This window comes from Patella vulgata, chromosome 4 (assembly GCF_932274485.2).
Source record: "Patella vulgata chromosome 4, xgPatVulg1.2, whole genome shotgun sequence".
Taxonomy (NCBI): domain Eukaryota; kingdom Metazoa; phylum Mollusca; class Gastropoda; family Patellidae; genus Patella; species Patella vulgata.
In genome coordinates, this window is record NC_065882.2 from 68,073,399 (window position 1) to 68,087,929 (window position 14,531).

General features: G+C 36.5%; 1 protein-coding gene across 1 annotated transcript in view; it reads right to left on the reverse strand.

Moving 5' to 3' along the window:
• Positions 1 to 331: 331 nt before the first annotated feature.
• LOC126818035 (putative molluscan insulin-related peptide(s) receptor) overlaps positions 332 to 14,531 on the reverse strand; it is a 134,997-nt gene continuing 120,797 nt past the window's right edge. Inside the window, exon 22 of the mRNA XM_050545210.2 lies at positions 332 to 396. Coding sequence (XP_050401167.2) covers positions 332 to 396 — 65 coding nt within the window. The remainder of the gene's footprint in view (positions 397 to 14,531) is intronic.

A 14,531-nucleotide genomic window follows, 5' to 3' on the forward strand; every position in this document is an offset into this window, starting at 1 on the left:
ATATTTCAAATATCATTTTTGTTTCAACAAGGTCGTGCGTTAAGTCAAATTAGAAAAATCGATCAGCTTTAAATTTGTAAGACTCACATATCCAGAAAATGGACAATCTTGGCATTAAAATCAGTAATAAATATCCCCGAGCTCTTGGACTATTTCGACAAAGTCAATGGCATATAATATAAATTCAGATGGGCACATATTAATTTTTTTAAAAGTGTACTGTTGATTGCAGTTCAACATAAGCTATAAATTGAACTATTATTCTGGTTGTTTATTGTCCCTTTAATATTTTCATTCGTTATATCAAAAAGATAATACACAAATCTGTGCTTCACAACTCACTCAGATCGAGAACACGCATCTCTTCCTTGAAAAATATCCACATTTTTAGTTTCTCTGAAATAACAAATTCATAATAAAGTTGTAAGACAATTTACAAGTCTTTTTATTGTCGGATAACATCATGATATTCCACCGTTATCTTTATGCTTTGCGGAGTCTATTTGCTCCGAATGAATCCAAGAGATCATCGAGCTTTTATAGGTTTGGCACGTCCAAATGCGATTAAGAACACTACGGTATTAAACTCACACTTTTCTGTAGTAAACCACATATCCAAACAGCATATTTTGATCAGGTAAAAAGAATTTCTGCCATCTTAAAATGGCTTCTCGTTCTGCTACTTGATGAACTTCAAGCTTTAAAATTGTCACGGCACCTAAAAGTAAACTGTCATGATTTACTTTGAGAGATTAAAATTTGAATAGCAGTGTGTTTCACAAACCCAATTTAATCTTTGATAAAAGTTGACCCTACCTAGACTATACTTAATTTGCAATTGCTATTTTATTAACTGCATGATTAGGGGCGGCATTTTTTGGTTTAGTACAATTAATATCTACGAAGATCGCGCCTTAGTTTAAAATGTTTGGTATAAAAATAGTCATGACAATTCAGTACCGTCCATCAGCCTGGGAATGATAAGAAATAAAATGAAATGTAATGGGGTTTAATGTCCTACTGTTCTGCTCCCACTGGGTTAATAAAGAAGGGCATACGTCATACAGTTTGCTATGAGAGAAAGGTTACCCTGACAGCGGCACACCGTGGCCTACTTTTATTTATGGGTTCTTTTACGTACGTGTAAATGTGTAGACGGGACCTCGGTTTTCGTCCCATCCGAACGACTAGATGCTGTGCCTTGTCAGGTTCTGAGTCCTGTCCTAATATACAGTGCTCGACAACATAGCTTACATAAGGTTTCATCATGCCTCATCCGCAGTTACATATACTCAAAAAAGTAGGGGATATTCAGAAACAATACAAAACTGCGGAAATGCACAGCTGTTTTTATTAGAGGTAACCAGTGTATGTCAATTGCCTACACATGAACATAAACAGTTCATATGGGCGGCTTATCTGACGGCCCCATTTCACTCGCAAAGAGATACACTGTCAAAAGTGAAAATGGACGTTTTTGTTTTTTGTCTTAATAGGGAGTAATTGCTCCACCAATCCTCAGACATTCAGCAATTCATCGTGGCATGCTCCTAATCAACCGTCCGATCAAGATTTGGGGCAATCTGGCACACTCCTCTTGCAGTGCCACGGCCAATTCTTGCAGTGTTGTCGGTTGACGTTGACATCGATGAACACGTCTCCCGATCAAATTAAACGTAACACACTAAAACATAGATACGCTAAACAGTAAATCTTATGCAAAAACCGATAGGAAAGCAAACATGGATAGACAAACCAGCACGCGGCAGTTTTCATCAACCCTTCCATGAAGTGCCAAATTTGACAATGAACCCCTCCCACGTGTATGGCGCTATTGCGTGTCGCATGTGCAGCTCAGTGGTTCTGTTGGGGCGATAAATTCTTCATCTGTGAACATACTCTCAAAGCATGTCAAGTGTCCATGACTATTTATCATATCACAACCTGCATAGGTATTTGCATTTCAATATCCCCTCCTTTTTTTGAAGAGTATATAAACATAAATGTTGCTCTATATAAATGACACCAACTCGCCTACCTCTAAAATATCCTATATTTTCCTGTAAACTATGATACACCACTAAATGTACCTGTGTTGCAGGGACAGACTGGGTAGCTCTGGTCCTAGGACCAACAGGTTTCCATGACGAGAAAACGAAACTAGCATGATTCGCCTTTCCCGCAATCGACTCTAAGATCATTTTTCTCTTCGAATCTAGGCCATTATAAATATCAGTGGATGCGAAGGTGAATTTATACATTTTGAAGATAAAAAAATTCCAATCAACAATTAACTCAACTTACATGGAATAGAATCACCATTTAAATCTGGGTTATCATCATCTCTGTTTGTGCGGTTAACCAGACCCACATCAGATAGAAAGCTTTGGATTTTAGAATAACATAATTTACGATTGTACTGAAACTGTGCCTTTCCTCGTTTGATCACCAGATTTTTGGATATTTCTGGTGGAAAGAGTTCTTGGAGGTTGGGGTTGTCTATAACTACAAGACTGTATCTGTAAATAACTCAAATATGAGCATTCATAGGCAACATCAAAATATCAATGGCGTTAATCGAGGAATCAGGGGGACCTGGGAAAATCAGATGAACCGGGACAATTTCGCACAATATATATACGACTCTGTTATACATTGATGTTATTCAATTTCCGGCAAATTATTTAAATTTGCTGCCGGTATTTAGTCTGAAAGTACAAGGCCTATTTCATTCGGCACAAACGTAACAGGAAAAGGGTCGATTTTTTTCAGTCTAACACACGGATATTTTTATCTGTGGTCACCTGTGCAGTACTAGAAGGACAATTCTGCCCGTATGGTTGTGTTCTCGCATACATTCTTTAAATTCCAACTGTCAAGGATATGTTTACGTGTAAGCCAATGCGTACACGGTTAGTTCAAACGGCTTGGGAACACGTTTCTTGTGAGCTCTGAATGTGTTAAAAGCTTACCCAAACATAACAATATCCATTCAGTTTGACTGTTCAATTGTTTTCAATAATGGTATCTCCCTATAATACCATTCCTGTCCCTTAAAGACAGGGGCTATGTTGACAATTTTAGTTTATCCAAAAACAAAAGTCAGTGAACAAGACCTTGCTGGTTCACTAAACATAATTAAAAGATGGGGTACACTTTAAAGGTATAAAAGAAACAATTCATGTCAAGTGAAAAGCGTGCGCGCGCTGTATCATAAAGTCTGTCATTGAGTCGACTGGCGTGGTTTCGAATCCCCGGTTGTACGTGACAAGGAGTAGGGTCGCCTGTCCAACCTCGTGGGTTTTCTCCGGGTCCTCCGGTTTCCTCCCACTGCTAAAGACCCCTTCGCGCAAGCGAATTATTGAAATAAAATTAAACCATATGTTAGTCCCAAAATGACCTAGTTTGTGTCGAGTGGACGTTTAACCCCATTTCTCTCTCTTTCTCAAGCGAAAAGGGTTTATTCTTATCTAAGAATCAGAGTGAATAGAATCGCTGTGTACAATATTTGGAGGTTTTTAGGAAATAAACAGATTTGAAAGTCAGAGAATGGTTGAATAATTTTAACCCAGACATTCCCATTAACAACGACTAAATTACAAATAAAAACGTGTTTATGGCTATTTTAGCATAATAATTTTAACATTTTCCATGGAGTTTTTTTTTATCGATTTTTGGGGGCGGGTTTGGAGAGGAATTTGATAACGTATTTGTTGCTTACTTGTTTGGTTTTCTGTTAAAATCACCTGGACCTCGTCCATGAATAACTTTAAGGTTTTTAAAGAAATGTAGAGATAGAATTGGGTAAGATTTTACTATCTTTATATAATATGTAACTTCTTCTATGGCACCCAGACTTTTTTCTAGCTTTTCGTCGATATTAACTTGAAAAAAATAACATACAGAATATCAATACAGAATATCACCAATGAAAACGTAAAAATATGCATATAATATATTAATGGTAAATAAATGGTCATATTCTTCCAGATTATAAAATATATAGCTAACCCTCGAGAGTGTTTTTGAAATAGCCAAGTTTGTGGTAGCGAGGTTTAACTAATAATAACAGTGAGTTCTTATAATGCGCACAGATCTATCAAGGCGCATTTAGCTCTTCACTTTTCACAAGATAGAAACACAGTTAATGTTAATAAGCAGTCTGTCTTTAAATTCTTCTTAAAACAGCCAAGCGATTGTGAATTCTTTACGGTCAAGTTTGATGAATTCCATAGGTTTTGTACAGTGTATTTTAAACATCTATGACCTAATGTCTTAAGTCTATAGTTGGGTATCACAAGTTTATGTTGGAACTGAAGAACCCTTTGGGGACATAATAACCAAGCTTTGGGGACAAGTAGTTTGGTGCTTCACCTTTTGACATTTGTATGCTATGCACAGAAGTTTGAACTTAATTCTGCTTTCCACTGGAAGCCAATGTAAATCCTTTAACAGGGGTGTGATATGGCAATTATGACCACTATTTTGTATAAGCTGTTGCTTATGCATGACAGAAGGCTACTGCAGTAGATAAGATTAAACATCGAACCTGCGCATGTTCTGCATCTTTTGTGATCAAATTGCGGATTTGGCGTATGACCTCCAATGAAAGAAGCTTGTTTCTCCGAGCCGAGCTCCGAATCAAGATAAACGCCAAGATCTTTCAGGTTATCAATCAATTTGATTGTGGAGTCCGCGATTGTTATTGACTTTTGACTGATGTTCAGAAGTTGTTCTTTGGTGTCACACAACAGGACTTCTGCCTTGTTATCGTTCAACTTCAGCAGCAACTCAAAGCATTTTCTGTATTCCAAATTCAACATTTCATTTTTGGAGGAGTACAGATGGATCGACGGTGTCGAATACATCATCAACAGCCGATCTGATGCCATTTACAACCTTTAACTAACACATATACATAATATAACTAACATCGACATAAGTTATCTTAGTGGAAAATGGCTTGAGATGTTTTAGAAAGCTAATACTGTTTAAATGTCTGTGCCAAAACAGAAACTTAGAGATATCGTTATGTCTCATTCAAATTCAATCACTACACTATTTCAGCACACTGAAAGACGCAATATAAGATTCTCAATCTAAAATAACTTATGGTGTTTGTGACTATATACTTACTGCCTCCATCGATCTTAATAACAATAGGTCCATTAATAATAGTACATCCAGTATAATTCTGCGCAGAACGAATACTATCAACAAGACCTCCCAAACATTCTATGATCAAATTAATATAAAGACTGTACGTAATATCATTACAATAATGTAGTTACTCTATTTAAAGAGTATTATATTATGCTAAAACAAATTTGAAACATAGGACATATTGGGATCCTGAGGTAAAGATGATAAATATTCGGATAATTTATAGATCTATAACTGTTTAAATTTATTAAAAGACTTCGTTGTATTAATTTTTAATAACCTGTGCAACTTTTACATTGATATACTAATATATACAAATGATATATTATTCTCAGTTTGTTTTCGTGTATATTTGTACCTTTCGGACAGCGGTCTTGACACTTAACACATCGACTCCCCTTCAATGTGTAACCCTCGGGACATTCCTGTGCGCAAATATTTTTCCTGCCAACATTGGGCAGATCCATCTCCAAGGTTTTATAATACCATTCATTTTTAAGTCCTCTCTTTGATGTTGTCTTTTTAACACAGTCTTCTTTACTCAGACACAGTCTTTCATTCCACTAAAATACAGATATTTACAGTAATATATAGACGTTTAGAGTAGTAAACAGACATTTACAGTAATATAGACATATACTGTAATATATTATTGTAATATATAGATGTTGACTGTGATATAAACATGTGTACTGTATATTTACTGTAATATATAGATACTTACTTCGACATTTACTGTAATATATAGACATTTATTGTAGTATTTAGACTTTTACCCTAATGTATATATAATATTTGTACTGTTTTGACCGCGTACACAATTTGCGTATGCATGAAATATACATAGATAACAATAAAGTATAAATACTGGGCCTCTTTCTCCAAAAACGAGTACAACAAAATAATACTTTTCAAGGTAGTCGAGACTAATGTCAGCTATAATTAGATCAAGGTCACTTTTATTATAAATAGTATAGGGGACTAGATATTCAATAATATTAATAGGTTGACCCTATTAATAGTATGTTGACAGGCACTTCCTAAGTTTTATAATAATATTATGCTTAATATTATAATTTAGAATAAAACTATGTATTGTTATATATCATACAGGTAATGAGATGTTTATCCCTGTTTTATAATCTGTTTGAATGAATGAATTACATTGTTAATAATAAGGAGTGTGGACTTCTCTGCATTAAATAACATGCTTTAACTTTGATGCTTTCACGTATTCGTAAATATCATCTTTATTAAAGTAAAAATAGATTTGAATCACGAAATGTGAGCTGCTCATTATTCATCATTTCGTGACTGTCGGGCTGTTGAGATTTGTGATGCACAAACTAACTCCCCTGTTATGAATGTTATCTTGTATTATTGCTTATAAAGTGGGGGGGGGGGGTATACAGAGCGCGAACGCGAACACGAACGCGGCTTTTCGTCCTGGAATGCTTTAGTCATTTTTAGAGGCCCCCTTCCTACAGAGCGCGAACCCGAACCCGAACAAATATTGGTTCGCGCGAACGACCGCCTTGATTGCCTCCCGAGCGAATTTTTCAGATGTTCGCGCGAACTTTTTCCCAATGAACCAATCAGCGGGCACTTCCCATGGCATCATTTCCACAAATAGAAACCGCGAGGCCTGATCGTTCCCACTAGTGTGCAATATTCACAGTCTACTTGTAAAAGCAGAATGGACAATATAGTTCTTCTACGAGGTGATGGTATTCTTCAAACTCACTTCTTCTCTGTAAAATTTCAAGGAATGATATTCGCCTCTTTCTCTTCCTTTTTTGTATTGTGTACAAATACAGTGCCAAGATCTCGTCTGTGTCTTATTCCACCTGAGCCATGGTAGCAAATAACAAAATTTATCTCTCACAGCTAGAAAAAGACAAGCCATCACGAAAGCCGTCGACGGTTTTCCGCGTTTGGGTTCGCGCCCTATTTGAACGGTGAAACTGCTCAAAAGTCGCGTTCGCGTTCGGGTTCGCTATCGCCGCGTTCGAGTTCGCACTCTGTATAAACAGGCTTTATGCTCTCGTCAGGTAGGGTGGCGTCCTTATTGCGCTGCCATAAGGTCACCGGCAAACATGAACACAACGCGAGAAAATATCCCAAAATATTACAAATTTGAAAAAGTCGCGTTCCCACAGCTTTCCAGGCCAGATCGCAGAGTTCAAAACAAACGCCGTGACTCATTAGCGACCATGGAGATCACAACACTATATATGGCGTTTTCACCACGCTTATGGCGATCTTGACGCGTTCTAAGACCATTTTCCATCACCGAAGCAGCGCAGAAGGACGTCGCCACGGTCTGAGGGTGTATAAATGACAATCATTTAACGAATAACAAATAAGAAACACCTTGACAAAGAATGATGGTTAGGACCAAGTAAGCCCTATCAAATCTCCACAACTGTGGTATTGTGGATATATCTCAACCAGAGATCTAATCAATAAATCTATGGAAAAATTTATCGTTTGAAAATAAAGTGTAACATGATCAAAATACTAAAAAATAGCTCACCAAGTATGTATTGTTAGGGCAGGATTCCTTGCATTCGTTTTCATATGAGACATTTTTACATGCTACACAGTCTTTAACAGTTGATCCATCACATCCACCAATACAAAATGAATGGCAACATTGATTGGTATCGTTAATGCAATATTTGCAATGACCAGGACAACCTTGTGATAGACAAAAATACAAAACCGAATAGTTAAGAAAGCCAACAGCGATGCAGATGTCCCCAGCCATAATCCCCGAAATAAATAGATGAACATGATTAATTACTTGCACATTTATCTTTGTATAAAACAACGAGCTATCAAATTACGTACCACTAAGGTTAAATCGGGTAGATCATGCTCATTATCTACCTTAGTCAATGTATTAAACCGCAACACAAACAATAAGCTTCATTATTAGAATCTAGAGTTGTCGTAATAGAAAGTACCGAACTTTGTCAATATATTCGCCTAATGAACATTTTAAAATGCTACTGTTGTTACAATCAGAGTTATCGTATTCTAACGCATCGACAAATCTGTTTAGCATAAGCAGAAAATGAACATTTACACCGAGTTTCTACCTTTGTTAGAAACCAAATTATTGTCTTCCCGGTCAGTTCTTGACCAAGAGGTGACGACATACAGACCAGCGCCTGCTTAGCCATCGAACTCAGTCAGGGCATTCACCAAATTTTTTTCAACAACATGTTTAACATTTTAATTGAATTTGAGGTATTAAGTCCAAAACCTTGTGACTGACAGACAGAAGTACAGACAGACCCACGAATCCATTTTAGTCCACTATAATTTTCAATTGCGCAAATGTTTCCCATAAATTGGGACTGCTCTAGGATTAATCCAGTACGCTGTCTATAGGGTTACAAAAATGTGGTAGTACAATGTAATTTGTATTTAACATTTTATAGTTAAAGGGCTTATAGCTCGAAATTGGAAACGCGATTTTGATATGCAATACTGGACTATTTCAGTTAATATTGATGTTATCTTACCGTGCAACTATTTGCTATAACCAAAAACATATATACAGATTAATAGTATGTATGGAATATACAATGATAACAATAAAGTATAAATACTCCACCCTTTTAATGCAAACTCCTATCAGGGAAAAAGAGAATTATGGAATCCTCATATCCAATATTTAATACAATCAGTGGGTTCTCAAAAATATTTAAAAATGGCTGTTCAAAATCGATAAAATGACAAAAGGACAAACGTGTAGACAAGATCCGCGTATAAACGAATGTATTCACATTACATTAATATTGGCTTTTTACTCATTTTCGTCTATTGTAAGAATAAACATATACGCCCTTTAAACAGACAACGTGACACAGGGCTTATAAAAAAGGATCATTAATAAAATTGAAAACAAATATGGATATAAAATATTGATTTGCTTTATTTGCTAGTAAGCTGATTAGATGTCAATGTAATCGGAAACAAAAAGTAAATTGATTAATGCAAATCAGACAAGCAAGAACATATAATCTACACAAAAGCCGACAATATTGTCTTCGGGTTGGATATATATATATATATATATATTTCATGTAATGACCCATCTTTGGTTCTCTCCCTTCTTGATACCTACCAATATTCCGTTGACAGTTTCTACTATTCCAGCAATACTCTTGGGGTTTTCCTGCTGTGCTTATATTCCTAGTGCATTGTGCTGGACATTTGTTGACACATCGAGATTCCTCTTTATTATTTAGGAAGTAGACGACTGATTTGTCTAAAGAGATTATTCTAGACCAATCGACGGTGTTGATGTAACATAAGTTGTAGTTTTTCTCCAATAGAATGCCCCCTTTTATAATAATAGAAAGGCTCGGTAGTCCAATATCGCACAGATCTGGCATTTCATAAATGACCAATGAAAAATCATAAAACGTATTCTCTCCTCGGATTACCGCTAGATTAGGAAACACATCACTTAATGTTCTCAAACCATGAACACGATAAAGCAGCATGTAACCTGTTATTTCTCTTAGTTTAGGGTAGGTATGTGGCTGAAATTCCATTAAAGTTATTTCTAAATTTCCTTCCACAATTGTACAATTTTCCAATTCTTCCATGTAATCTACATCACGCAACTTAATACTTGGGCAAACTGAAATAAGACGGGTATATGATTAATTAAAACATGACACAAATCCAATTCTTTTCGGGGTTTGTTATAACTTCGTTCGCTGTATAGAGATCAAAGAGTATACCAACTACCTGTCTTTTCTGAAATAAGTAAAAAAAATGTACTCTTTTGATATATTCAAATAATATATGGGAGTATATAGCTGTCACCCCTACCTGTCCGTCGCTACGTTCATTATTCTTGTAAAATCTCTGCAGAGTAGAGTCAATGAGATTTTTTCCACACTTGCAGTGATTGTTCAGTTACGACAAACCCTATCGGACAAGGTACTTTCGCGGAGTAATTGCACCTTTCGCTAAAACCTTGTAAACCCGTTACAGGTCAGAGTTTATTCGAAATTTTGTTTACAAACTGTTTTTAAACCTTGGACCGCTTGCTTGAGTAAAACGCACTATCAAGAATTGAGATAAAAACAAAAGGCAAGAAAAAAAAGATGACTTTAAGCCATAATAGAGTTACATGGAGTAGGAATGTTACATAAAAGGGAATTTTGATTTTAATCACTATTCGCACATACACTGCCGGATATATCATTACACCTAAAGGATAATTATTTCCTGATTCACGATTGACATCTTAGAATATAATCTAGTAACATTCGATTTATTTACTCCTCCATCGCTACAGGTAGCTAGCTGTGTGTTGACAAACTGGCACATCTAATTGTTTACAGATGCAAACATTTTATGTTACTGCAGTTTAATTATTAATGGTTTAGAAATATATTTAATGAATTAGCATGCTAAACTTAGACAATTGTGGTTTCATAGCTGATCACATGTATGCGAACAATGGGAAACCAATTTCCTCTCCTTAGAGATTTGTTTTTGTAAATAAATATTAAGCCTATCTACCTTTTTTTACTTTTTACTAACAATTATGTCTCCTGATGTACATTACAAACAAAATGATATGTCAGTAATCATTAGCCCAGCTGGTGGAGAAAAGTGTTACATTAAACCTCATTTCATTTCAACGTTCATTCTTTTTTTCCTGCCTGTCTTTTAACTACGAAACTGTAAATATGTATAAGCTATAAACGTGTCATGTGATAAATGTTTTATTGGAAAGTTAAAAAAAAGCAGCACCAGATTCCATATGATACGTTGATATATGTGGGTTTAATTAAAGATGCTTTTCCTCGTACAAACCATATGTGATTTGGGTGATATATCTGGACTGAAAGCATATTCAGATCAATTTAACTATCGCTGTGCATTTACCATAAATATCGAAGCCTAAATAAATTTTTGAAGTATCCTCTGACCACTTCCTTTTCCGTGCATTTAAATCACAGAGTACATTTAAATCTTTGACTGTTCTCACACCAGCTATAGCCATTTTAACAACAAAACTAAGCGCCCCCTACGACATTCAAGCGGAACCGAATGAGGGCTCATAGAATGACCGTCATATTTTTAAATCTAAATTAGAATTTATCCATCATCCATTGGGTATTTTTCTGACAACCCAGTATTTTCAGGCAACCCAGTGTGTGTTTCTACTTTCCATATATACTTTTACTGGAAAAAAGGATCCAATAAATAATTTCGTGGGAATGCATCTTTAAGTATACAAATTGTGACGAACTAGCCAAAACTAGCTTAAAATATAGAGCCGTTCGTAGGTGTTACGTAAATCATATATTCTTAAATTGTATGAGTGAAGTTTTTAACTTGGGGACTTATGACCAACCACAGAAACCGGACTAGCGGTTTTTAAACGCCTTCTACATAATCCAACTACCACGTTTGATTCACTAAAATATATCAAGGGCAGCTGCATTAAACATATCTATATTTTATTTGGTAATTTGGGTGGTCTATTTAGGTGCATTTTATATTTGTATTCCGTCTGCTTAACGTCAACACGTAAAATTATTATATTATTTCTGACAACATTTCCATCTTAGTTTGGCCTACATTTTGTCTTTGACATTAATTGCTTAAATTCAGATTCAAAAAATAATCTTGAAATTTTCAACAGGAAGTAGATATACATGTAGCCTCTATTGTCTAGGTAATAAATATAGAGTTTTACACTAATTAATTCTTTGGTCAATGACTATTACACTAGGAAATAGTTTGAAGCCAAATTTAAATGTAGACAATTTTGCAGTCGAACGGCATTGTATGTATAATTTTTCTTCCATTTACGCTGTCGCATAACCCTACCATTATACATAAAATATTAAGTAGCGTCTTCCCATTTAATTCCAATGAACCAAGATATTCCTAAGCCGATTTAGGCATTGCATGAGAGACGGGAGATTATACCTGAGTGTCGATATGATCAAGGCTGTCAAGAAGGGGAAAGGGGGCCCACGACGATGATGAAAAAGAGAAATCTGACCTTCCGGTCAATCACATGGTCCACAGGGGGGGGGGGGGGGGGTCTCTCGTGAACCACAGTATAGCCCTATAGCGCTGTAACCAGTTGCGTCCCGGCGCTATAGCAAGAAAGAGGTACCGTCATTAGAGTCTGGTCACTACAGTACATCTACCCACTTAATGTCAATGAACTGGCCACCACATGCGCGATATAATAGGTCTACATAAAATGATATATGGAGAAAGACAAAATAGATCCAGGAAGAAACTGAATATCGTTCACGGAAAGTTTTGTGAAGTGTAACAACAAATAAAATTATCGATACGAATAAGTATTCATCAAAAACATCGTTTCGTGCTGGGATTGATCGATATGAAAATAACCCAGGAAGCTTGAGGCTAAACATTTACACCCTAAATAGTTCTATTGGATGATGGATAAATTCTAATTTAGATTTAAAAATATGACGGTCATTCTATGAGCCCTCATTGGGTTCACAACCTTGGCCCACATTTAATTCCTGGGCCCTGTTTCTCGAAATCTTAACTAAAGATAACATCCAAATTTTAGTAGATACTTCAATTTTGATTGGCTAAGCACTAAAATCAATCTAATATTATCCAATCAAATTACTAAAATTTGGATTTTATCTTAGTTAAAATTTCGTGAAACAGGCCCTTGGCTGTTACATTCGATAGGGTCCCTTTTACACGCTTTGACGCAAACGGGTTTTCTTGCTATTTCAGCCCGTGAAGAAAGCAATACCAATGTGGTCCAATATAGCCTATTTTGACTTTGGCTTGAAATCCTCTGGCTGACATCTATATGTTTATAGTGGCGCCAGTTCGAAATGTGAGATCATTCATAAATTAATACGGATATAATAGGTTTTGGGGCATGATCTTAAATTTGATTTCTTGTAACAATCGGACAAAGAACGACAATTATTGGATTTTAATTCGACTAAATTTTGACTGTCTTTAAAAGGAACTGGCTGGCATAGACGTACGACCCCAATACGTGTTAGGGGGCAAACCTAAAATGCCCGAAAAGGTTCCCGTTTACAGACGGCGACGCCGGTCGTCAGCGAGCTTACCATAGGGAGGGACCTCCACAAGAAAGTTTGGACGCAAACGGGTTTTCTTGTTATTTCAGCCCGTGAATAAAGTAATACCAATGTGGTCCAATATAGCCTAACTGAATTCCATTCAACCAATTAATCGTTTAGTTCATTACGCCGGCCGCCGTGGGGTATGGGAAAATCGCGCTCCCCGAGAAAATTTAGAAAATTTAAACCCCACAGATGCGTTTTACTACTATTCTAGCCCGTGAGTCAAGCAACTTCAAAGTTGTCCAATGGTTTCGCAACCAATCAGACTGTTGGAGCTGTATGCATTCACAAATATTAATCAATGCCAGAAAATGTCGCACATAGCGGTGTAGCCTAGACAAAATGTTTTAATGCATAGTGAATTCAGTATAAATTCGGGGCATTAAATGAAAAGAAAAGTAAAGTTAGTAGATTCAAGCAGAGTGGCTCCAAACGAAATGAGTTAATCCATTGTCAACTCTGTACAAATTGGCAGTACTGAATAAACAGAATAGTAAAATTAGTGCTTTATTAGACTTCGGGCACTTTATTATGCCAACTAGATTATATCATAATTTGTTTTTCACACTTTACCCGTCTGCCCGAAAAGTCAGGGGGTGGGGGGTTCGTACGCCACGCCTATGCTGGCTGGGATTCCTATACCTTGATTGAATTTCGAAATTTATGTTCTAATATATAAAAAAAATGTCAATTTTTCTATTTTATTTAAAGTTGTGTTATTCGTCCAAAATATACATCAGCATGCATCAAATCGAGAGAGAGAGAGAGAGAGAGAGAGGGAGAGATGCGGTTTAACGTCCACTCGACACAAACTAGGTCATTTCGGGACTAACATATGGTTTAATTTTTTATTTCAATAATTCGCTTGCGCATAGGGGTCTTTAGCAGTGGGAGGAAACCGGAGGAACCGGAGAAAACCCACGAGGTTGGACAGGCGACCCTACTCCTTGTCACGTACAACCGGGGATTCGAAACCACGCCAGTTGACTCAATGACAGGCTTTATGATACAGCGCGTACGTGCTAACCATTCGGCCATCCAACCCCCCGCATCAATTCGAATCTTTTTTCAATATCTTCTGGGGAATCACACCTCCCTCCCCCCATCAACACAAAACACCCCCAATACACATCCTCCACTGGAGACTTCGCTTATTTTTAATTGGGCTCTTTCCCCACCCCATTGATTTGTCATGGGCCCCAAACAAGGTTAATCTGACCCTGACGA